General features: G+C 45.7%; 1 protein-coding gene across 14 annotated transcripts in view; it reads left to right on the top strand.

Annotated features, from left to right (window-relative positions):
• The window catches only part of LOC134021046 (neuronal cell adhesion molecule-like), a 58497-nt gene that overhangs the window by 25223 nt on the left and 7224 nt on the right, over nucleotides 1-26050 (top strand). For 2 of the 14 annotated variants that reach the window (XM_062461478.1, XM_062461479.1), the window contains exons 2-26: nucleotides 11327-11497; nucleotides 12655-12760; nucleotides 14451-14644; nucleotides 15228-15350; nucleotides 15594-15764; nucleotides 16453-16509; nucleotides 17432-17543; nucleotides 17779-17963; nucleotides 18174-18305; nucleotides 18463-18606; nucleotides 18722-18833; nucleotides 19185-19351; nucleotides 19730-19877; nucleotides 19974-20098; nucleotides 20419-20448; nucleotides 21285-21386; nucleotides 21831-22028; nucleotides 22197-22267; nucleotides 22409-22634; nucleotides 22910-23025; nucleotides 23250-23454; nucleotides 23641-23763; nucleotides 24321-24497; nucleotides 25176-25211; nucleotides 25725-25793. In XM_062461478.1, the coding sequence (XP_062317462.1) occupies nucleotides 11413-11497; nucleotides 12655-12760; nucleotides 14451-14644; nucleotides 15228-15350; nucleotides 15594-15764; nucleotides 16453-16509; nucleotides 17432-17543; nucleotides 17779-17963; nucleotides 18174-18305; nucleotides 18463-18606; nucleotides 18722-18833; nucleotides 19185-19351; nucleotides 19730-19877; nucleotides 19974-20098; nucleotides 20419-20448; nucleotides 21285-21386; nucleotides 21831-22028; nucleotides 22197-22267; nucleotides 22409-22634; nucleotides 22910-23025; nucleotides 23250-23454; nucleotides 23641-23763; nucleotides 24321-24497; nucleotides 25176-25211; nucleotides 25725-25793 (3214 nt within the window). In that variant the 5' untranslated portion in view covers nucleotides 11327-11412. Of the gene's footprint in view, nucleotides 1-11326; nucleotides 11498-12108; nucleotides 12119-12654; nucleotides 12761-14450; nucleotides 14645-15227; nucleotides 15351-15593; nucleotides 15765-16452; nucleotides 16510-17431; nucleotides 17544-17778; nucleotides 17964-18173; nucleotides 18306-18462; nucleotides 18607-18721; nucleotides 18834-19184; nucleotides 19352-19729; nucleotides 19878-19973; nucleotides 20099-20418; nucleotides 20449-21284; nucleotides 21387-21830; nucleotides 22029-22196; nucleotides 22268-22408; nucleotides 22635-22909; nucleotides 23026-23249; nucleotides 23455-23640; nucleotides 23764-24320; nucleotides 24498-25175; nucleotides 25212-25724; nucleotides 25794-26050 lie in introns of those variants that run through there. The other 12 variants (XM_062461489.1, XM_062461487.1, XM_062461492.1 and 9 more) reach the window with 11 other exon arrangements.

The raw sequence follows: 26050 nt of genomic DNA, 5'->3' as shown, positions 1-26050 counted from the left end.
CACACACTCTTGCACACTTTCTGTAACTCTCACACACACGTCTCTCCGCAGCTCCCAGTGGGGAGACTTCACCCAGCAGACCTTGTGATAGCTGTGTGATATCTCCCTGAGATCTGCCATTCAGGACCATGTTGGGACAGGGGGAGACATGCTTTGGAAAGAGAAACCGACACAGAGATAGGGGAAGAAAATAGGAAGAGAGTGACATAGGCAGGGAGGGGTCAGGAAGTGAGAAGTGAGGAAGGAAGTAATGACGTACAGATTGAGTGTCAGAGAGAGAGTCAGAGAGACAGAGAGATGGAGAAGGAGTGTCTTGAGGGAACAGATTCACGCACAGCTGAGCCTGCCTCCCCAACTGCTGAGCAGATGGTCAGACCAATCAGAGGAGATGTCTGTTTACTACCTGCCCCATTTTCACCTCTCCATTTCCTTCTCCTTCTACTCATCCATCCTTCATTTTCTCTCTTGCGTTAGGTGTCTGTCTGTCTACTGTGTGTCTGCCTTGCTGCCTGTCTACCTGCCTGCCTGTCTTAGTATGTCTGTAAGTCCTTCCATACTGTACATATGCCTGGCAAGCATTTTGATAGTCATTCAGTTTCCCAGCATCCTTTTAAGAATACACCAAAATCGCATTAGATGGTGGATTGATTCCAAAGCTGTCCAGCAATTCAATCCTATTGACATAGTGGACTGAGAATTGGCCCTCGCACTGTGGTAGCTGGTGAGATCTGTCTGTTTTGGAAGCTAAATTGAGAAAAATACCAATGATTTATGTGGCAGTAAAGCCTAGGTCATGGTCCAAGGCCAAGTCTATCTGCTCATCAATATCAAACACATGCTTGCTGCGTTGCAGCGGAATACAAATGGACGAACTTCGATGTAACCCTTGAGCGCCGGTATCCCAGTCTCTAATAAGAAATCTTCACCTGAGACTCCCAAGAAATATGCAATTTCAGAGAATACAGGGATTTGAAGCACCAGTTTTTCGATCAGGGCACTATAGCTTCTCTAGTGCAAAGGCTATGTGACCTTAAAATACATTCAACCATCGTGCGTCAATAGATTTGAGAGTTCTGTTGACTTCGCCACTATGATTCATGCAGCTCCCATCCTCTCACTAGCTCACTGGGATGGAGCCTGTTAGCCCGGCACTGAGCCCTGCTGCCCTTGACGTGTGCTTGCCCCGCTCGCCCCTGCACAGCAGGGTATTTCACCCCCTAGTGCTGCAACTCGCTCAAGTCTCTATGGAGGCCGTATGGCAGAGTGGTTGAGAGCATACCAGGCCACGAAGCCAGAGGCCGCAGACACCCTCCAGGCCAGGCTGGTTAGACCCCACTCAGCCCGCCCCGCAGGGTCCCCTCTCCTCCTGCATTAACCAGCGCACTGGGCCTGACCTGGCCTGATCTCACCCAATCAAACATCGACATGCCCCAGACTAGCGGAAGCTGGAATAGGCTGTTAGTGATAAATACAATCTATGTTTCCACCACCGGGATTAATGTTTTGACAGAACAAAGCTAACCATACTTCTACTTCAGAGTGGACCCAGACCAGACAGTGGAAAGGGAGGGGAGCGTGTTTACACTGGGCTCTGTCTGGCCACAGTTGGGTGAGGCACCAGACACAGTTAAACACTCGCGGTCATGACTGTAGAGTGGACACTAATGGCACCATCTGTCAGCGAAGGTTTCAGGCTCAGGAGTGGTACATTTGCAGCACTTAGATGTTGCATTTTCATACTTTCATCACCCACCAATTTGGCAACAGCAGATGAGAGGAATATGCACATTTAGAAGGACTCTGGTTCGGTCTTGGGTTGTACACAGTGCACGTGAGCAGGTGAACTTCTTCATTCACCTAAATGTGCAGGAGAGCTTCCTCGGTGAAGCGTAGAGCCAGCTCATTAGGATGATTAGTGCCCATTAGTGAACAGTTCAGTCAAACACACACGAGGGAGAGCTAGTTCTCTAAACCTCGGGCGGAGGCCTGGTGTCTCTCAGCCAACATCAGTGTTGGCGCTCTTTAATCTCCCACAATCTCTCATTTCTCCAAAGTATCCTATGGAATGGGGTCACTGCACAGTAATAAGGACACTGAATCTGCTTAGGGCAGATGCTATGTCCTCCAGTTATTTTGTTCTTTGTAAAATATCATGAGTTATGCGGCCTCAGAAGTTAATTAGATCAATTTCCATCAGATGTTCATTGGAAGATAAGGAACTGAGTATTCAGGACACACAACTGCTCTCTTATTCAAATACAGTAGATGTAGTTTACCCAGGGCTATCTTTGATGGATTGTGGCTTTCTCCGGCGCTGTTTGTTGAACTTAGCATATGAAAACGAGAGCTTGGGTATAGAGTGGCCGTAGCTCAAGCCAGCGCAATCACAGCTCATTCATCCCAGCCTGAATGAAAGTGTTTGAACTAGGCAGCACCAGGCACACTATTATTTTCACATTACAAAACACTTCCTCGTGTTGTGTGCACAATTCCGTTCTTTTTGTATCTTGTGGGGCTTGGATGATACTGCTATGGGGATGAATTTCGAATTTACTAGCAGTCTGGTAAAATGGTGTTCTGTCATAAGTACAGGATTCGTAACAACATCAATACACATGCACTTTAGTGGTTTAGTTGTTTCCCACAAAGTCAAATGCGTAGTTGGAGAGCTTGCTAAAATGAACAAAAGATGTCATTTTAATCTCAATGGTATTTCCATCAACCAAACTTAATTGTAATTGCATATACAAGTCTATTTTAGAAAGGACCTTGCTGGCTGGCCAGATTTTGCGGAGATTGCTTTTGTGTTTAGGGAGGATAACTCTGGATTCTCCTCTCCACCAAAACCATGATTTGATTTTCTCACACTTTGAATGGGCCATTGTTTGTGGTCTTCTCTGTCTGAGATTGAACGTTGGGTGGCTTTGGGGAGCAGCGAAGGGGAAATGATTTGTATTCACCTGCTGGATGTGAATGGGGACGAGGAGGGGCAGAAGGACAGAGAAGCAGTGAAGGCTGCGCTGGACTGCTTTATGTGCTAATGGATTACTCTGACATTCACATGCATTTAGATGTGTTGTGTCTGTCAATACTCTTACATTTACCATAATATATAAGAGGGAATTCTAAGCATATTCACAGGAGATTGACTACTTTTTAAACTGCACCAAGTCAACAAGTGATCATTGACATACACATTAATCTGTTTCCTGGGTTCAAAGCAGAAGCGAGTGTCATAGATTTAACCTCAGAGGTGAATCCTTACAGAGCCAGCCTATGTACTGTAACATGTGTCCTTTCATCAACCCACTCCTGAAAATTAATCTTTTTCCTCTTTTTTTATCCCCTGCTTTGTCTTTTATTGGCCTAGTCCTGCAACTGGGTTCTTCTGTCAGGCGCTACAAAGACAACGTGAGATCGGAGAGGGTCGTAATGAGGAACTCCTCTTACACTGTTACATATGGGCTGACTGGCTTGGCGGTGCGGGGTAGGGAAGCCTATACGCACACAATGGAGGGTGTTCAGAGGTCCCATAGCTCTTCTGAAGACCCCTTTGATTGCGTTTCCTGGCACCGGGAACCAGTGTTGGGGGCCTGATTGTGGAGCTGGAGCTGGGTTCAGGGAGGGGGCGAGGAGGGGGAAAGGAGGGGACGAACAGGGAATGAAGAGGGGGCGAGGAGGGGGCGCAGACCTCCTCTGTCCTGACCTTTCACAGACACAGGTGGAGATGTGCAGTTGTGCTGGGCTGGGGGGGGGGGGGGGGAGCCCATTGTGGAGCCTGTGAATGTAGAGGTGGCCGGCCTACTCAACAACACTGGGCTGTGTCTCCCCCACCTGCCTCCCCTAGCCATAGATTCTCACGGATAATAAAATTTTCCGGTAGCTTGTAGATTGTTCAATTGCGGTCTGTTTGCTGTTTGTAGATCCGGCACTGCATTTTTGTCAGATTGTAGGGCAGACTTTTCTAGACTAAATCATGTACAGTGGCACAATACACATGTTTGACCTGGGTGACCCTGTGCCGTCAGCACATTGCAAAGCCTGGTGAAAGAATGTTCATTCACGTAGGACTGTACCAGAAGAGGCTAGTCCTGTTTTTTGTTGACCGCTGACGAGCTCATATCAACATAGCCATCCACTGACAGCTAAGCTATAACTTGTGTACTTTCTGGTTCCAGGAAATGTAGAACATAAAGGAGGTTGACTTTGTGTGTGAGTAAGACCTGCTCTTCATCCACTCTCAAACACTCTCTCTCTCTCTTTTTCTCTCTTTTTCCTCTCTCTCTCTCTCTCTCTCTCTCTCTCTCTCTCTCTCTCTCTCTCTCTCTCTCTCTCTCTCTCTCTCTCTCTTCTCTCTCTCTCTCTCTCTCTCTCGTCTCTCTCTCTCTCTCTCTGTCTTATACGCTCACACACAGACACACACACATCCACTCCCCATAAACCTAAGCTTAAAGTAAACTCCTCATATTGGCTCCATCCTGAGGTAACCCTTCACAGAGTAAGCCATCCGGCCGGCATGGCAGCTAACTGAGATTTTAATCACTGCTCTTTTGTTGTGCACTGCCGGGGCTGAGTTTTGATTGGTCGAAAGCAGATGTCAAGTGTACAGTCTCTCTCCCTCCAATGTCTCCTCCAGAAGACAAATGGGTACGTGTCTTTTCTTTCTCTGTGTTTTTCTCCCAGAAATACTTTTTTCCACGTCTGTGTTTGATGAGTAGGTTGACATCTTTGTCGGCATGGAGATTGGAGAATAGTCACTGGATTGCCATGGATACAGAGCGCCCTTTGAAAGTAAAATTCCATTCTTCATCTTTATTTATTAAATCTTTCTCTTTAAATTTACTTCTATGCTAAATTTAGATATAATTTTCACTTTACTCTTTACTTTATTTAACAAACAAAAAATATATAATAATAATAAAATTCACGCTGTGACATTACATCTTACTGATGAAGTTGACAAAGTTTGGGCCTAGTAACAGAAAGCTCTGCTTTTAAGTCTTAACAGTTGCAATAAGCTCTGCCCCTGTTGAAGGTTTATTCACATTATTACATCTTCCTACCTGAAGTGTGCCATGTGTTCTAGTGCAGTGTTGTTGTGGACTGCAAAGAAGTTCTTATATATTGAGAAGCGTCCTCTGGGTCTGCCCGCAAGCATTCCTCCCCCTCTCCTCCATGTTTGCTCGTGATAATGACCTGTCACTGCTCAGCATAAGAATGGCTTCAGCAACAAACCTCATGTGTCCAGCCGTCCACTCTCAGGCCTCTATCGCGATGCTCTCTGGATCCACACGCATGGTTTACCATCAGATAGAAATCCTTTACATTGTCTCTGAACAACATCTACAGTACACATACATTCTGCTCTCAGTGACTTCCCTCTTTCACAATGGCAATTACAGTGTGTGGACAGCTATCAGAAATGGTCAGGTTCAGATTCACAGTAAGTTGCTCAGCCTTGATCTCATTTAATGACTTGCTTTTTTAAGTACCTCAACTTAATCTTCCAGTAATGAGATGCAGCATGAGTCAAATGCTAGACAAGTGAAACATTTAGGCCACAGTGTGGGATATTCTACTCTTTGCCGTTATTCTATTATCTCACATAGAGCATCGGTTGCTCTCGCATTGTCCTTTTTTTAAAATAGTTATCAAACATATTCATAATACAACATGATTTGTATTCAGTTAAATGACCTAAAGACATTACATTTTGCAGCTGTTGACCTCCAAAGAATGTGTAACATTTAAAGTGCTTACCCAGGTCCTCGGCTGACTCTCAAGGCTCGAATCATTAATGTGAGGACATAGACATGTGGATGTTGCACTATTGAGCTGTCTAAGACAGAATGATCCAAGGATGACAGCTAATGCTATCATGTTCTATTCAGATTGAACAGGCAGCGCTGTCCTGTGTAGCTTCACACAGCCACCAACACACATCTCCCATCTGAATGCTAAAGAGGCCCTCTCTAATGTGGCACTGTGGATTAGCATTGTTGTGGCGAGAGGGAGGGATGGAGGGAGAGAATTGTGAATAAGAGATGGTGCTTTTTGTATGTGAATGCAGAGAGACGGAGGAAGCTTAGCGAATGTCAATGTGCGGTTTCTATGGAGGGATGGACCGGACACGATGTGGGACACTTTACATTAGCTGTCTGTTAGCTGGGAGCTAAAGGTGCTAATGGCAATCTATAGACGGTGTGGCACCCAACAACATGGTGTGTGTTAGCATAGAGCTGGGATGCATAATTGGTAGAAAAGACCATAGACAAGTGACAAGCTGCTAAATTCTTCTGTGACAAAAGAGCGATGCTGTTGTGTTATAGTTGGTGTCACCGGTTTGAAAGCTTTTGTTTAGTGACAATTCATCAACAACAGAAACAAGGATACTAATAACATGTTTGTTGTTGGGTGAATTAATAAAAGATGGCTCCTATTGTCTAGCCTTGTACAGTGCTGATGAAAGGGGACAGCACTGTTTTCAGGACCGGCCTTCCCTGAACAACAGGACCTCAATTCATATGTTAACCACACCAATTATTTGCATAGCCTACCTCCCCCCAATTATAAAACCTAATGAGAGGCTTATGGGAAACGTATGCTGAAACCACTCCCTGGAATTCCATTGTGACGCACTTGGTCACAGATAAGAGGCCCACCAGAAACTATCAAGCTAATATAATCCCAATTTTTGGGCTGGCTGGAAATTCAACATAAACATCAAATATACCATTTTATTTCATATCCATCTAATGTCTCTCAACCACATGGGCTTTGAAATGGCTCATAAAATCAAGGCAATTGAGGACAGCTGGCCTGTGTGATGATCTAGCTGCTCATTTGTCATGTCTCCTTGTACTTGGTCAAAAAGCTTGTGTTTTTGGCACTGGGTCAATTTAATGCAACTGTATTTTTGTGCATTTGTATAATTTTGCTGAAATCAAAATCAAAGTATCTCTGCAAGCCTGGCTTGTCCTCTGTCTAGTCTTGGTGTACCGAGACAAGGCAAGGCCTTCCCTTAGCCCCAACTCCTTCCCCCTCCTCCCCTCCGCCTCCCCACACCCACCCCCACCACCACCTCCTTCCCGGCCCCCCCAGCTGCACTATAATAAGACAGAGAGATGGGTGCCCGGCTCCCTCCTTTCATGACATGGAGTCACCAATGAGCATCCGAGTGAGGAGCAGGATGACCAACTCAAACCTGTAGGAGGAACACCGGACCGTATCCTTCCTCCTATCACCACTCTGATTACTCTCTGTGACCGTGGAGCCATTCTCTTCATTACTCTCTCACATTCAATCAACGACTGGGGGGATTCCTGCTGTTTCATTACAGCCGCGCTGTGCCTCGCAAACGGTTGATTGCGCGAGCCTTCAATAGCAGTGATTATGGAAGTTAATTAGGCTGCACTGCTTATGTCTTTCCCTCTGGGTACAGTGGGCTACACAGTGCTGCCGCCAGGTCGCTGCTAACAACACAGTGGCTGTGTGGCATATCATATACAAAAAGATTTCACTTGCTTAATGCATGTACAGTTTTGTGGTTTTCATATTGGAGTAAGTCTAGGTTGATGTACTGTAGGTTAATCATTTTCATTCCTGTGGTTCATTTTCCTGGTTGCGTTTTGTCAGTCTGTGTCCGCATTGCCCTGCTGCCTGTTTCCTCCCTGCGGGCACCATATGTGGCGGGGGATGTTGGCACGCCCCGGGCTGACCCCTCACATCCCCCTGGCAGTGTGTACACTGCATGTGCCGGACCCTCTGACATGTGCACCAAACCAATTAGTGGTGGGCCCAGTGAAGTGGCTGACCGTGGGAACATGACAATGGGCTAATTGAAGAGGCCGACTGAATGAACGACCAGGCAGCTCAATTGAACCGTCACACAAGGCCCAAGTGTTTCCCTCCTGGAAAGATGAAGAGAAAGAGAAAGAAAGAGTGCGGAGGACAAGGCAGGCTTATGTGGTGGTGGACAGTAATTACTGTTAACCTCTCAAACTGCTGACATTAATGATTTACACTGGGATAACAGCACTCAATGCCTGTAGTGTCACTAGCTTCCATGCTAATCAGCTAGTGTTGGTAATGGAATAGTCCCCTTTCGAATTATCAGCCAGATAGAGAAGCTTTATCTATCCATTATTCTGTGCTTTGGTTATATTCTTCCGTTTTTCTTGATGCTTAAAGAACTGTTGGAAACAGTGGCTGGAAGAGCGACCTGGGAAGCCTGTGGTGTTGAGTTAAAAGGAGTCTGTTTCCTACTAGCTCCCTGTCAGGCGTTTGGCAGCATGCTCCAGACAATGCAGGGTCTACCTTGGGCTCAGCAGTCAGCACCAAAACTTGGTTAGAGCTTTATTGACTCTGGCGTCCCTGGCTCTGAGATGGAAGAAAACTGTGTGAGAGAGCAGCATTGTGGCAGATGACTGGGTGACAACCTAATCCTAAATGTTGGGTTTGACAAGGAGAATGTTTTTGGGTGTGAGAAAGGGTGGATTCGGATTTCTTGTCCGACAAAGTCCAGCTTTTAGCTTTAGGAGCTGCAGTAAATGTGACAAAAAAAAGGTTAAAGAAAGAAGAAATACTTCTGTTACTTCTGTTTTTTTGGGGTTGTGTGTTGATCCTGTTGGGATTGATTGGGCTTTGGTGGGGGAAACCTAAGTTGCTCCAGGCAATGAAAGGTGGTTCCTCCCCAGTGACCCAGTGGTCCCCTAGTGGGAATGTTGGTGGGTGGGGGGTGGGGGGTGCTGGAATCAGAGATCAGTCACACTGCAGCACACTTTGCAGGGATTATTACACACACACACACACACACACACACTGACCAGCTGGAGCAGAGTCGCTAAACCTCATTAAGTTGGGAAAATGAATTCTGCATGGAGAACCAGCTCCCTTTCAGATAAGAATCCTGGGGCTTTGGGATATCTCATAAAATTGGATAATTAACACATTTATTCTCTGACTGTCATGGTCTGCTCTCCTTCTTTGTCTTTCCCTGCAGTAAATTCACAGTACGTTTCATGGTTTTAAAGGAAATAGAGCCATCCTATCTTTAGTGTTTCACTGTAGAAATTACCTCAGTAATTTACATACATGTATGTATGTATGTATGTATGTATGTATGTATGTATGTATGTATGTATGTATGTATGTAGGACCTCCAGAAGGCTGGCTGTCATCTGAAAATGTGCTTGATGAAATTGCCCCCATGGATCTTTTTGTGTCAAGTCCTCAGCCAGGGCTATCTGCAGACGTACATAGGCCCCTGATTGGCTGCCCCGGGCGACTAATACAGGGTCTCCCTGGAGAGTTGTAGTTCAATCTAGGGGCGGCAAACATTAGCCCTCCAGTCCTCCTCTCCCCCATTCTGCCACAAGGCTGGGGCTCTCGGGGCTTGCTCACTGCAGCAATAACACATACATCAGCTCCCTAAGGAGACCTAACCCCAGCCTGCCCAGTCTAAATCCCAGGTCCAAACTTGGCAACCTCCCCTCCCCCACATAAAAACACACAAACACACCACCATTTCCTTCAGGCAAGCCAGGAGTAACATAGTGAAATAGGGAAGTCTTAATGGCACACTTTTTTGGCCCTAATTGGGTAATAAACATTAAAAAGCAAATCCTATCATTAAGTTGGAGATAACAGAGAAACTGCTCAGCACAGACGACAGCCGTGTCATTTTAATAGCATTAGTGGGCCATCGGAGGCCTAAGGTAGCATGGAAAGGAGAGCATGATGAAAGCAGTCTACTGTACTTCAGTTCCTCACTAGAAAAAAAGACCCTTTATGAGGGCTGGGTAGTGATCTTGTTGAAAATTGAGTTGTTTGCTCATGTATACACACAGTACAGATTGTTCTTGCTATTTTGTGATTCGTGATCCTGTAGCTTGTTCTCTTGTTTCGGAGCCCTGGACTTTTGTCGTCCTTTTCTGTCAACGCTGCTAGATTGATTCTGTTGGACACGTCTGGTTGTGGCTGTCAGGCTTCGCTGGCAGGATTCACGTTTTCTTCTGTCTTTCTCTCCTTCATTTGCTTTCCCTGCTCTCTCTCTCTCTCTCTCTCTCTCTCTCTCTCTCTCTCTCTCTCTCTCTCTCTCTCTCTCTCTCTCTCTCTCTCTCTCTCTCTCTCTCTCTCTCTCTCTCGCACTCTGTCACTCTGTTGCTGGGTTGGATAATGCAATAATGACAGTTTTAAACTGCCTGGCAACGACCAAAGCCCTTCATCTCAATACACTTCATTTCAGATTCATTCTTCACTGTTCATCCTCACAGCTAAATGAATAACTAATAACTACTATGAATAACTAATAATTACTGTAACAGTCAACTAGCTGTAGCCATTGAAATAAAAACATAATCAGTGGACTTTAGTACGTGTGGGTTTCACCAAAGTATTTAACTGCCCTGTTATCCATTGGTTGATTTTAAAGCTGCAGTGTCAAACCAATGTAGCTGTCCAATAACACCTGACCTTCACTGTTACACAACGACTAGACGCTGCCAGCACCTTACTGTACACGTTATTCTAGTGTTGGTGTGTGACCTCCTTTCAGTCCGTCAGCCAGCTGGTCGGTCAATCGATCGAGAGAGAGAGAGAGAGAGAGAGAGAGAGAGAGAGAGAGAGAGAGAGAGAGAGAGAGAGAGAGAGAGAGAGAGAGAGAGAGAGAGAGAGAGAGAGAGAGAGAGAGAGAGAGAGAGAGACAGGAGAGAGAGAGAGGGTGAGAGATGAGAGAGATATTGCTAGCCAATATAGAGAGGAGAGACTGGTGTCCACTGACATGTCATCCATGGCTGATGTGATCGATATGGCAGGGGCCTAATGGTGCTGTCGCCATGGCAGTGATTAGCTGGGCTAAATGAGCCCATGCGGGCCACGTCGCTCCCTATCTCAGAGCACTGCATCAAAACGATAGCACGGCTGGACAACCCCCACCGCAAGGCGACTGGCATTCATCCGCGGCAGTGCATCCCAGTGCTGTGTGAGGTGCATCTCTATGCCACTCAGTCTCCAGCTGACATGACTGGTCTGGAGCACTGCACGCAACTGACTGATGGATCAGTGGATACTCAATGGTTTAGTAGTATTGGTTTCACCGTGATTAGTTCCATTTTTGTTTTTGCTAACCTCTTATTTTGTTCTCTCTTTCACTGTCTCTCTCCCTCTCTCTCTGGCACGCTCACTCTTTTTTTCTCTCTCTCTCTCTCTCTCTCTCTCTCTCTCTCTCTCTCTCTCTCTCTCTCTCTCTCTCTCTCTCTCTCTCTCTCTCTCTCTCTCTCTCTCTCTCTCTCTCTCTCTCTCTCTCTTTCCTTTAATCTGTCTACAGTTGTGAATGTGCACGGGTCTGTGACATTCGTACATTGAGGAGAGAAGCAGGACTTTGCTGTGTCTGGGCCGGCGCGCCACACACCGATGATGGAGAGGACGAGGAAGTGCGCGATGCTCCTGGTGCTCTGCCTGGGACACCTCGCCAGCTCCCTGGAGGTCCCGCTGGATCGTAAGAACAACATCCACGTTCACATTCAGAATCATGGTGGGATAAGGATGGGATATGTAATGGGGATAGGGATGGGTATAGCTTAGTGGAAGAGCATTTGACTGCAGATCAACAGGTTGAGATCCATTCTGTACATCGCTTTGAATAAAGCTAAATTAGTATATTACATTATTAATATTTTTACATTCACATCCAAAGTGATGTACTTATTTGAATATATATATATGGATACATTTTAAGTTTTCAGATACATTTAGGCCTACATCTTTCAATTATTCTACCGTTGCCTCGGTTGTGCTATGAAAACAGCATGTTCAGCATGTTTGCCACTTCGTAACTGGTGGACAAAAAACACTTGTGTGTCTTAATAATTGATTGTATATCTAGACTCAGAGGTCAAAATGTGGTAATAGAGCTATGTTGTGGGAGTCATTGGTTAGAATTATTCACAGAGAGAGCTTGCTGTATCAAGGCCTGGAACTTCCAAAAGCATGGTCTGCCATAATCTTGTTCTGAAGAGGAATTACTGAGAGAGATGTTTTTAACCACTAATATCTGGTTCTCTTTATTATGTCACAAATGTTATGCTGATTCTTGGTGGGAAAAAAGTTCTGGAAGGATGTAAGTTCAACCTAGCTGCCTGACTGCGTGCAGTGTGACAACAGTGTTTAAGCACATTGTTGTTTTGTTGTGGTTTCCCCCCAAATATTTATTTTTGCTTTGCTTAATTTTCTTTTGTTTTGCACTTATCTGTGTGGATTTGAGTGTTTGCAAGATTTGCATGCAATGCTGTTATTATTTAGTTTGTGACTTGTGTTGTGTATTGTTTTGTTGAGAAACAGTGGCAGGTATTCCAACAATGTGCAAACTGTTAGACCGCATGATTCTTCAAATCCATAAAAAAAAAAATTGTGTTTATTGATATCCCGATCTGCCGCTGACAGATGACCATTACGAACGAGAATTCTGTCCCGCATGCTTTTCACGTCTGTGCATTCTAACTCCAGGTAGAGCTAGGTCATCAGAAGTTTTCCCTGAGCATTATCAGTGCAGTACTCGCATGTCATGTTGTGACTGGTTGTGTGGTCTGCAGCAAGTAGGAAAGAGCTGAGTTATGCAGAAAGCCAATGATTAACTCTGCCCCCCCCGCCCCCCAGTGCCGCAGCCACCAACCATAACTCACGAGTCCCCCAAGGATTACATCATCGACCCGAGGGAGAACATCGTTATCCTCTGTGACGCCAAGGGGAAGCCATATCCCAGGTGGGATGCATGCACGCACAAACACACACATTAGACACATGCATATCTATCTTGCACCCAGCGCAATTGACTTTGTCAACGACGCAAGTATTATTCCTAGTTTGCACTTGACGCAAAGCTGACTTTGCCCTCCACAGACGCACGTCGGTAAATTAGGGAATGACCTTGCGCCCCCGGGGGCGGTTCAGTGAAAAAAGGAGGCGTGTTACGGTGTTGTGCGGAAATCTCACTCCCTGACAGAATTCCACTCCCCTACGCGTGAACATGCGCACTGCCTACTACAACATAATTCACATATTACCTCATTCCGATGATAGAACAGTGTAGCACAACATCAACGTCGTTTCTCAGGTGCAGCTCAACATCACGTCTATTTTCGTGAAACAATCATTCAGATTTACATGTAGCACGACATACAAATTGTATAGGCTCTCAAGTGCAGCGCAACATCACTTATATTTCAATGAAACATGAATAAAATATCCTACTGACAGTTTTCTCAAAGCCTAGACGAGGGAACCAAGGTTTAACAGTTTACTCGTAAAAATAGCCTCGGTTCGCCAATCTACACATAGCAATAGCCTACGCTAGGAAGGCAGTGCGTGCGTACACACATAGGAGAGTGGAATTCTGTCAGGGAGTGAGATTTCGGCACAACAGCGGCGCAAACATTCCCTGGTGCTATTTTGCAGTTTCCGAAAAACAATTCCGCCACAGACCAGGAAAAACTTAGTCTAAAGTCAACGGCGCATTATTCAGATGCTATTTTAAGGGCGCAAGCTTGACCCGTGCGCACTGCGGCCAGGGTCTTCTTCCTGCGAAGCTACGTTACATAGTTTTGATTTATTGTATGGCTGTGTTACATTTCTTTCATGTCAATGATTAAAAAGATTTTCATGAGAAATCTGTAGGCCCATGTATGTGAACCTGATTTGTAACAATTGTGGCAATTTGCTCCCACGCCTGTTTAACCAAAGCTAATTTGGATGGATTTCTTCTCCCATTCCAATCAGAATCAGAATCTGTATTCGGTTTATTCGCCATGTATGTTACACAAACACGGAATTTACCGTGGCAGGAAGGTGCAAACAATAAACATATACGGGTCTTAAATTAAGTAAAAAAGTACAATGGTTAAACTAATTCTAAGAACTAAACAATAAAAAAATCTAACAATTTAAAAAATAAAATATATATAAAAATAAGACTAAGAATTTGAATGAGCAGCACGAGTGGGCAACTTAGTGCAATGAGAAAACTGCTCTGCCTTTCCCATACAATGTCACTTCTCTATCTTTTACGGCCCTGACGAGAACGTCGGTCTCCTCGGCTGTGAACCGCTCCTGGCATGCGCTTGGCAAATCCGCCGTTATAATAGCAATCCGCCATGGAACAAGCGCGGCTGCTCTTAAAGGGAATGTGAGATGACGCTCTGATTGGTTTATTGCACGCTACGCCCAAACCACACTCATTAGTAATGTAGCTACATCAGACCAACCCATTTTAGATTTGCGCCAGGTGCAAAGTAATTTATCCCACCGGTATAATAGCAACAGCGCCGGAGTCCCGCCCACAAAGTTACTTGCGCTTTGCGTTTTGATACTTGCGTTTCAGATCGTTAAAATAGGGCCCTAGAACTATCTCTCTACCATGCCTCAGCAGACCATCACTAACAGCCATTCTCTCACAGCTTCTTTTGGACCAGGAATGGGACCCACTTTGACATTGATATGGACCCCAAGGTGACCATGAAACCCCACTCTGGCACCCTGGTGGTGGACATCAGCGGGGAGAAGGCCGAATCCTACGAGGGGGTGTACCAGTGCACGGCCAGGAATGACCATGGGACCGCTGTGTCCAACAACATTATTGTCCGCCAGTCCAGTAAGAAGCACAGGCCTTTCTGTCTTGAATTAGTAGACTATGTTTCATCATTTCAAGTATTTCTCATATAATCCTAATAATTTCTCCATTGTCCTAGTCTCATTTTTTTCTCCTCCTTTTTGTTATTCACACCATTTGTGAGGATTTACTTATTTTCTCTTTCCTCCTTTGACAAATAAGTTGCTTTAACCGTCCTGAAAGCTCTCTTCCTGGAAGGTAAAGCTTGCACAACAGGAAAACAGCATGCAACACGTTCCTGGATTCTCCTTAGCTTTCCGTAGTCTCTCTCTCTCTCTCTCTCTCTCTCTCTCTCTCTCTCTCTCTCTCTCTCTCTCTCTCTCTCTCTCTCTCTCTCTCTCTCTGTCTCTCGCTCTCTCGCTCTCTCGCTCTCTCGCACTCTCTCCCTATCTTTCTATTTTTATCTCTATTTCTGTAGCTTACTACAGCCACGTAGTTTCCATACAATTCATTCCTCCACCTCTCCCTCTCCCTTGTTACCTGTCACCACCATCCAAATTTGTTTTTTGGTCATGTTTTCTTCATGACTTGTGTGCCTTTTGTGCGCACTGTTTCTCCCCTCCAGAGTCCCCCTTGTGGTCGAAAGAGAGAAACGAGCCAATTGTCGTGCGGGAGGGTGTGTCCCTGGTGCTCCATTGCAGGCCCCCTGCAGGGTTGCCCCCACCCATTATATTCTGGATGGACAACAGTGAGTCTATGTTTGCTGTGTGTCTGGGTGGTAGCATTTGATGCAGTTCGTTTAGTTTGTCAGTTAGCTGCAGTCTGAACCCCCTGAACAGAGTATTTACACACAAGTATGGGATTGCATACTTGCTAATTGCTCCATCTCTCTCGTTCTCTCTATTTTTCTCTCTATTTCTTTCTCTTTATATATCTCTCTCACACACAAACACACTCCCGGTCCTCCCCCCCCACTCTCTGTCTCTCTCAGACTTCCAGAGGCTCCCACAGAGCAGCAGGGTGTCCCAGGCGTTAAACGGAGACCTGTACTTCTCCAACATCCTGAAAGAGGACTCGAGGAGTGACTATATCTGCTACGCTCGCTTCCCCCACACCCAGACCATCCAGCAGAAACAACCCATCACCGTCAAAGTCCTCAACCGTAAGTGTGCGTGTACCAGTGTGTGTGTGTATGTGTACAGAATATGTAAGAGTGTTTGTGTGTGTGTACAGAATATGTAAGAGTGTTTGTGTGTGTGTACAGAATATGTAAGAGTGTTTGTGTGTGTGTGTGTATACAGAATATGTAAGAGTGTTTGTGTGTGTGTGTACAGAATATGTAAGAGTATTTGTGTGTGTGTGTGTGTTCACAGGAGATGTAAGAGTGTTTGTGTGTGTGTGTACAGAATATGCGCTCTTGTGTTCCTCGAACACGTGTCCAGACTGTGTAGGAGGGGAAAACGTTTCATATCTGTGATCGCAACCTTGGGGACGCCAGCAGTGGCCATGCTGAAAAGGCACATTGTCAGACATCATTTGTGTATCTGCATTTATATGGTCCCTCAGTGTATTGTTTTTGTAAGGCTTCTGCTTGTATGGACTGTACAGTCTCTATACAACAAAGGGTCTCTTCATGCCCTGGACCATGGACATGACGCCACTGTGCTGGATGGACCAGACAAGACCTGATAACCATCTAATCCATATCTATGAATCATACCAGTGTTATGTTCTCACAGTTTGATTTTGAACATTCATGTTTTGTTGCTGTATCACTTTTGATCTTGCTTTCATTTGTGTATCACTCGATGATTTCAACTTGGCATGTTTGATTTTCTGTTGTATTACAGTGGATGCAATCAATGAGACAATGGCAGATTTTTACAATGGCACAGATATTTTTAGTGGTGAGTTTTGGCACCCCCTAGTGATTGCACCTTCTCTGGACTACCTGTACCTCCCCAGAGACCTCTAACATTAACCCTTAAACCCCCTACCGTACGACCCTCCCTTTGATCCCAACTTAACCAGTGAATAACATGTTGTAACCAACTAGCTTGCATACCTTTCTACATAAACTGAAGATTAACACACTTTCAAGATAAAGATATTGACAGCAGTATGTTTTTCTCTAAACCAGTTGGAATATATCCTGTGCAAAACAGGACTTAACTGACAAAGGACATTTCTCAGTCAGTTGAGATTGGTAGTGTTAAATCCTTTGTCATCAAGAATTTGACAGATACATAAACTTCTATGAACAGAAACAAACCTTAAAACGTTAAAAACTCAACCAGCCAAAACTGCAATCTGTTATTCTTTATCCCGAGTCCACCTAATTACCTCCTCTCAATCCTCTTTTCAAACCACCTTTCCTTCTCCGCCACCCTTAGTTTCCTTCCAGTTCATCGTCTCTTTGTTCATGAGTCCATCATTTCTTTCTCTGTCTGGCACTCTGAACATAATGTCATGTAGTGAAGTGGTGTCCAGGTTCCCGAAGACTCCACACAGAAGCTAACCAGAATGTACCCACTCCCTCAGCTTGCATGGACTCACATTCTCTATACTTGAATCACCACTTCCTTCACTCCAGCCACCATTTTCTTGAACTCTGAATCTGCACCATCAACATGTTACTTGTTATCCTCACTGGTGTCAACTGTACTGAAGCAAATATGTTTTAGAACTGCACTGGAACAGACATGCCTGCCTTCAACAAAGCCAGATCTTGATCACTGTATTTGGCTCTGATGTCCATGGCAACACTGGCTGGCACACAAGGATGTTCCAGTGTTTACTAACCTTACATTTGTTGCCCTGCGACCCAAGACAGCCCAGCGGAGGAGAGGAAGCCCTCATTCCTCATCCCTTCCGGTCCCACCAGTTCCAAGCTGGTTCTAAGAGGACAGGTCCTGGAGATGGAGTGCATCGCTGAAGGACTGTAAGCAGGAAAACATGAACACATTATCACTAATGTGCTGTGTGATAATGGATGATAGAGATGTAGAGGCTGCTGGTCATATTTAACAAGGTTATGGCTCATCTCTGACTCTGTATGTCTCTCTCTCTCTCTCTCTCTCTCTCTCTCTCTCTCTCTCTCTCTCTCTCTCTCTCTCTCTCTCTCTCTCTCTCTCTCTCTCTCTCCTCTTCCCCTCGCTCCTCCTCTAATGTCCCAGGCCTACCCCAGAGATCTCATGGAGTAAGGTGAGTGGGGAGCTCCCTGCTGAGCGCACCTCCTTCCCGCACTTCCAGAAGACCCTGCGTATCGTGAACGTGTCCACATCGGACGCCGGAGACTACCGCTGCACGGCCCGCAACAGCCTGGGCATCATCCACCACACCATCCGCGTCACCGTCAAAGGTCTGTGGAAGACAATCACGTCTCACCAGCGCCATCTGCTCACCAGCTGTGTTTCTCTCTCCCTCTCCCTCTCTTTCTCTCTGTCTCTCCCCCAATCTCCCTCTCTCTTTCTTTCTTTCCTCCTTGATTTCTAAATATTTGACATCCGTGCAGAGAGTGCACAGTAATCAACCGTCCTGCCTTCTGTTTTCTCTCCCTACCTCTCTCAAGCCGCTCCATACTGGATCACTTACCCTAAAAACCTGGTTCTGGCTCCCAGAGAGACTGGAGTCCTTACCTGCCGGGCCAATGGCCTGCCCAAACCCACAATCACCTGGACCATGAATGGTGTTTCTATTGAGAGTGAGTCCCCTCGCTGTACAGTAGCTACTGTTGAGGGAATCCTTTGATGAGATGGTGATGTCGTATTCATACCCACAAGCCAGGTTCTACTGCGTATCGAAGCAGTAACTGCAATTCTTGTAACCTTTATTATATTTGATCCTTTGTCTTCTGGCAGACTCGCCCAGAGACCCCAGCAGGACAGTGGAGGATGACACCATCATATTCACACAGGTTCAGATTGGATCCAGTGCTGTCTACCAGTGTAACGCCTCCAATGAATATGGCTACCTGCTGGCCAATGCCTTTGTCAATGTCCTGTGTAAGCGCATACGTGCTGAAATCCCACTCACAGCATTGCACAAACATTTCAGTGGATTATAAGGTACAGCGCTGATAGTCATGAGTCAGACATTTGTTGTGTGTGGTCACTGCAGCTGAGCCGCCCAGAGTCCTGACCCCGGCCGACACGGTCTACCAGGTCATCAGAAACAACCCTGCCTTACTGGACTGCTCGGTGTTCGGCTCGCCGATCCCAAACATCACATGGTACGTTTCTGTCAGGAACAAAAAAAGACATGAATGAAATGTGCCATTGACAGTTTATTTACTACTGGTTTGCAACTATTTAACAAGCTGTCTATAAATTATGGCAATGCAGATATCAAACACCTTATCAATTGTATTAGTAATAAAATAAATCACAAAAGTGTTAACAAAGTGTTTAATAATAAGCTTAGGAATTATTTAATAATGTATTGTACGTTTTATAATGTGTTGTTATGTTTTATAAAGGATTAACTTTAAACAAATGTTTTACTCTTCCAGTTTCCTGATAGAGAGAACTTAAACTTAAAAAGTACTCTAACCACTGAGCTATACTCTCCCCCTGTCTTCCAGGTTTAAGGATAGCCGCTCCAGCACCCTGGATGGAGACCCTTACATCCTGCATGACAACGGGACCCTGGAGATCCATGTTGCTCAGGCGCAGAACAGTGGCAAATACATTTGCGTGGCCCGTAACTTCCTGGGCATCTCTGTGAACCATGTCTACCTGCAGGTCAAAGGTGAGAGAGGGTCAGATGAAGCGGGCTATTAATCAGAAGGTTGCTGGTTTGAGTGCAAAATGACATTGTGTCCTTGGGCAAGGCACTTCACCTCCCTGTACTTACTGTAAGTCGCTCTGGACAAGAGCGTCTGATAAATGACTAAATGTATATGTAAATGAGAGAACTCTACGTTCCTCCATCAGCAGTACACTGTTTGTTTTGCCCCTGGAAATGATTTTGTAAGGCCTTTCGAGAGTGTGAAGTGTCTGTGACACTAATACAACTCTCAGGCACCTGTAAATCCTGTCAAATTCCTGTAAATCCAGGAATTGGTCCATAAAGAATGCAGAGACCTAGTTTAGATTCCCTGTATACACACTTCTTCTCGTCTCCCAGAGCCCACACGGATCTTGAAGCAGCCGGAGTACAAGGTTGTGAAGAGGAGTAACAGTGTGGTGTTTGAGTGTAAGGTGAAGCACGACCCCTCCCTCCTGCCCACTGTCACCTGGCTGAAGGACAACGGAGAACTGCCCGATGACGAGAGGTCCGTATTGACTCTCACATCTCAGCACAGAGGCCGTCGAACATACCTACTGTACACTACTGTAGTATGCTGACTGTGTGTGTCTGTGGCTGCCAGGTTTGTGGTGGACAATGACAGCCTGACTATAACAAAAGTGACAGAGAGCGACGAGGGCGTCTACACCTGCATCATGAACACCAGTCTGGACCAGGACTCTGCCAGTGCCAAGCTCACTGTAGTTGGTACGTTCATTTTCTCATAAATCTCGGGATGACAATGTGAATCTGAACAACATCGAAGTGTCCTTGGAGATATCACTGCTATCACTTCAAGCGTCCTCTCTTATTGATGTTGTTACTCAATATTACAGCGGTGTGAAGACCTTTGGAATTACTTTTTGCAACTCTCTCAGGCTTAGAAATGGAAAAATTGATCCAATATCTTCTGAAATGTCAACAGAATATATAATGCACCTGTGCCAAAACAGAGACAGTATGTTTATAATGTTGTGTGACTAACTGCTAACCTTCACCTACCTCACTCCTGCCCTCCTACCTGGCAGAGGCCACACCCACTCCAGCTATCGCCTACGGTAAACAACACACACACACAAGCACACCTCTAGGCTTCCGTGTGTGTGTGTGTATAATGTATCTGTCTCGTCTGCACACTCAAGCATGCTGTGACCTGCAGATCTGCTCATTGGAGTTTATTTTTGGTCATCATCAGTTTCCCATCCTGACAGACAGAAAGACCATCGATGGTTGATATCGAATCACCATCTTCCACTGGCTTGTTTTGCATTTCAGGCTTTCCCTCCCTTCTTTTCCTTTTAAACATGCACATCACTTCCATATTTAGAGGCTGCATGTTGTTTTGCATGTGTCAAGTCCATACATCACCGATTCAGGAGAGTGGGCCCAGACTGTGCTGTAATTACAACTGCCTTGGAATCCAGACAGTGTTTGTTAAGCTGCCTTCTCCCCTGCCTCACAGCAGGGCGCCTCTGAAGTTCTCCCTTTCCGTCATGTGCGTTTTTGCACCCAGCACACATGCTGCTTTGTCATTGGGGCTAAGCACCCCTACCACATCATCAGTGTTATGTGTCTGCTTTGCTAAGCTTCTGTGTCATGCAGGATCACTTGGGTATCTGTTTACACATCATTCCAGTTTGGACATTTTTGATGTTCATTCAAAACTTGACATGTTGCATGTCAAAATAATCATGGTTCTGATGAGATCCAAATATCAGCTATGAGCAGCATTGCCCTCAGAGAGCACAGCCTTTTGAATCCATTTTTTATTCTTGTCCATAATGTGCTGACATGTTCTAAAGGGATCTCAACTGGTTCCCTACAGTTTGTGGCATGGTGTAGCAACAGCAGTGGATGCAGTTTTGTGGTTCTGAACTTGGTTCTTCTTCTTCAGAATATCCGGACCCTCCGACCGACCTGGAGCTGACTGACCAGAGAGACAGGAGTGTCCAGCTCACCTGGATCCCTGGGAATGAATACAACAGCCCCATCCAGAGTGAGTATGTGTGTGTGTGAGGTGTGTGTGTGTGGTTGTGCTGAAATGAGTGAATGTGTAATGTTTAGTACCCTAACATGCTTATGATATCATTATCATTATGAGAAGATAATCTAGCTATTATAACACCAACACCATTAAATCTAGTTAATCACGATGAGGGAGCTAACGATGTCGACACTGCTTAAGAGTATTTGCTAGTGATGTTTGCTCTCCCCAGTTCCATATGCCATTTTTTACAGATTTGATTGTATGGGTACAGGAAATATGTACGTTTTATTTGGATGATCCATCATTCTGGTTTTCTCTGTTAATTGTAATTAATAATAAATAAAGAACATCGAAATTGAAATTGGAAAAAAAAATCTGTGAATTGTGACCTGTGAACGAACTTCTATCCTTCATCCCTTCACCATCTACTTTACCAACCTCTCTCTTACCCAGAATTCCTCATCCAGTATGAGGATTCCCTCCACCATCATGGCCACTGGCATAACATGACAGAGGTCCCAGGCACCAGGACTACGGCCCACCTGAAGCTCTCCCCCTACGTCCACTACACCTTCAGAGTCCTGGCCCTCAACGCTGTGGGCCTGAGCCAGCCTAGCTACCCCTCCAGGATGTACAAGACCCGGCCAGCAGGTGTGTGTGCTACTGTTGGGTCTAGGATCAATAAACGAAGGATGAGACACTTCTGCCGATTTCCTGTGAGCCTGTTTGCTGGCTTTCATATACTGTAGTATGCATTCTGTTTGTGGATGTGGTCCATCCCATAATATGTCGTTGTTTTTTTTCCTCCGTCTCATCTAGCGCCTGACGAGAACCCGTCAGGAGTGGAAGGTCATGGAACCGAACATGACAACCTTGTCATCTCATGGAAGGTGAGGGATGAAACCAACGGCTCTTGTCTCACAATTTGTCTACACGTTTTTGTTCATCATAACTGAGATGTGGTTTTCATGTAATGGACCCAAAATAATTATTCTCCTAAAGTTTGTACATGTTCTGCCTCCCACCTCCAGCCATTGCCGGGTCTTCAGTCCAACGGCCGTGGCCTGCAGTATAAGGTCATGTGGAGACAGAAGGAGGTGGACAATCAGTGGAGCTCAGTGACCGTGGCTAATGTCTCCAAGTTTGTGGTCTCCGGGACGCCCACCTTTGTCCCCTACGAAGTGAAGGTTCAAGCTCTGAACGAGCACGGGCCTGGACCTGAACCCCCAACTATTATTGGCTACTCGGGAGAGGACCGTGAGTATGGCCGCCATCTTGTCAACTTTGACCTCGTTGTCTCTACCTTTAAGATTTACTATTGACCTAAACATTTCCATAATGAAATCGGATCAAATTTGATTTGTGCAGCCATTTTTACCAGCAATGTCACAGAGGGGTTCTCAGATGCCCACATGTCACCATGTATAATCACCCTAAACCCTTGTGAAAAGGGAAAATGTTTCACATTTCCTATCTGAACCAGCGTTGAACCCTTCTGTCTACATGAAGTCTTCTGTGTTGCTATGCTGCAGTGCCGGAGTCGCCTCCAGACAACGTCCAGTTCATAGTCTTGAACAGCACCCTGGTCGAGATCCACTGGGAACACGTCCCTGCCAAATCTGTACGGGGACGCCTGAAGGGATACAAGGTACAGTGCATCACATCCATCACACCATGAAGTGACAAGGCTCTCACTCCTCCTTACAAGGTCTCAAAGATGACATGGGCCTTTTTACCCACCCTTGAGACCAAAATAGGAAAACCCTCTGGACCTATTTATGTTTGGTCTTCCCTTGGGCTAAAACCTAGGACTGGTCTGTTTTATTGTCCACTGATTTCCCGTGTGTGTGCACGCGCGTGTGTGTGTCACAGCTGTTCTACTGGAAGGAACAGAGCCTCCACAAACACAACTCGCACCACGTGGAGCAACATGTCCTTCTCTTCAGCGGGAACAAGAGCCATGGCATGCTGCCTGGCCTGGAGCCCTTCAGCCTCTACGCCTTCAACGTGAGGGCCTACAACAGCAGGGGAGAGGGACCTGCCTGCACCAGCCAGCAGTTTGAGACTCCAGAGGGAGGTACGGATCGCCACTCATGCTCTATACATCTGAACGGAACCCCATACATAACCCCTTCTATAGTGATTTCATTGCTATGTTTATCCATTAGCATTAGCAACAAGTCCATGGTACGTGCAGCCTGAAAGAGTTATGAAATCACAGTGTTCCAGCTGTCACATGTTGTTTTGTTTTGCGTTGGTGCAGTTCCAGGGCATCCGTCTTTTCTGAGAATCACCAACCCCAACCTGGACTCCCTGACTCTGAGCTGGGGCCCTCCCCACAACCGTAACGGGCACCTCACCGGCTACACTCTCAGATACCAGACAGGTGAGCCACCGGGGAGAAGGGTGCTAGCTAATTCAATAAGCTCAACATGAGCTAGTGACCGTCAGGGTTTTAAAAACACTACGATGGCTCATCAGTTTCTCAGTCTTTGACCATGTGCAGTTCACTTTCGAGGGTAACGTTTTTTTTCTCCAATTAAGTCTGTCATGTTTGTCTATGTCTAGTTGATGAGTTAGGTGTTCACTTCAGTTTTATAGACTGGAAATGATCAAAAACGTATTGGAGGGGGGATTGTTGATGGCGGCATCACAGTCCTCCACCCATTTGGCTATGGTTGTGAGCCATTTTAATATGTCACTAATAGATCATTTGGTGTCACTCCATCTTTCAATCCCCCATCTCTCCATTCCCTCCACCCGCCACATTTGGCTTTACCCTTACCTGCACCCTTTCCTCCTCACCTCTCCCTTTTACCCACTCACCCCCACCTTATTGCTCCCCCCCCCTAACCCTCCGCCCCCCTCCGTCCCCTTTCCCCTCCCCTCCAACTGTCCCATCTCGCTATACTCCTCCAACCCGCCCTGCCCCCTCCTCTCTAGTCAATAACTCCAATGAGCTGGGCCCAGTGGTGGAGCTGGCCCTGCCCCCCAACGAGACCTCGGTCACTCTGCTCAACCTCAAGTACAGCACACGCTACAAGTTCTATTTCAATGCCAAAACAAACAGGGGGGCAGGCCCCGCCATTACAGAGGAGGCCATCACTATCATGGACGAAGGTAAGTGTTCATCAACTGACTGACTGCTGTAGCTGAGTATACATTTAGCAAAGCAGTGTACTTACAGTGTTCTTCAATCTGTTAGCTTGGTAACTGGAGATACGGCTAGGGTGAAGGGGAGCTAGTTTTCTGTCCACAGACCACACATCATTGTGGTATCCAATCTCAGGGTCATACAAGATGTTGTGTGTATTCTGTGTATACGTATGTGTGAAAATTGTATGCATGCAGTGTTTGTGTGCATGTTTGTGTACATATACAGCATGTGTAATGTTATATACATTACTAATGAAATATATTATGTCTAAAGTATAACAGTGGTTTTGTGGATGATAAAAAGCAGATGTTTTTTGTCTTGAACATGTTTGTCAGGCATAGTGCTCTGTTTGTATGTTGTGTTCAAATAACAGCTAGTGGACCTCTGGCTTATGTCAGTTTGTGGACACACAGAATCTTAGACTGTGATTGGTCAATGTTTATGATGAGCACTGGCCTAAGCATGACATGGTCCAGTTTAATCAGTAGGAGTTCTATAAGATTATATGTATTCCAGTTTATATCCACTACTATGTAGGCTAGCATGTTGATCCTCTTTTACCTTGACTGGGACAGTGCATAGTAGTGAAGATGTGGATCAGCCTGGCGTATTGACCCTGTTCCCTCCTGTTTCTCTCTAAGCTCTAATTCACCAGCCTGCAGTAGATGTGGGCCCAGGTATCTGCAGTAGCCCTCCAATCTATGCATGTTCCCTCATATAGACTTGGCTTCAAAGAGCAGCACTCCCTTCCCTTTGAAAGGCCGAGCCCTTGCATCCACCCCTCCTGCCCAGTAGGACCATACGTATTTCAAAGACCCCACCCTGGGAGCTTGAAAGCATTATGACAAGATACAGTAGAGATGGGATGAGATGTTTCAAGTCTTGCGGTTTTCGTCCTACAGCCATAAAACTCTTCAAAGCAAGAGTTTGTTTATGTGTGTGTTATGCAGTCCTTGACAGTTCCCCCTCTCATCCCGCTGTGATTGTCAATTGTCTGTTTTCCGGCGCTTTCCCCATGCAGAGCATTGTTTGTTTGCGCCACAAGCATGCTCATGGAACTACTGTATGTTCTGTAACCACCTCACTCCCTGCCTCTACCTTGGGTTGATGCTGCTGTGTTTGTGTATTAAGTATGCGTGTGTGTGTGTGTGTTTTTGTGGTGTTCCTTATTCCTCTCCATGTTGTTGCAGGGATCATTGAGCCCTCACACCCCATAGCACGGCATCCTCCACGCCACCCACACCACCACAAGGGAACAGGTGCTCTAGTCCCTCTTGTGATTAGTGTCTTGTAGAAGCTAACCCGAGGATGTCCTTAGCTACATGTTCGTTCCTCTTGTTTGTGTACCCGTTTCAATCTGTCTGCAGGAGTTAATGGTTCTCCATCATTTGGGTGTTATCTAGGGATGACAGTCTAGATATGTAAAGAGACACACGTTAAAATACACTCCTTGTGCAATCTACGCTGATATAGCCTGCTGTTATACAGGTTTCCTGATTCCAGTTGTAATGGTATA

The sequence above is a fragment of the Osmerus eperlanus genome, chromosome 5 (genome assembly GCF_963692335.1).
Source record: "Osmerus eperlanus chromosome 5, fOsmEpe2.1, whole genome shotgun sequence".
NCBI lineage: Eukaryota > Metazoa > Chordata > Actinopteri > Osmeriformes > Osmeridae > Osmerus > Osmerus eperlanus.
Note: the sequence above shows the minus strand (reverse complement) of the source record. Positions and strands in the feature narration are given on the sequence as shown.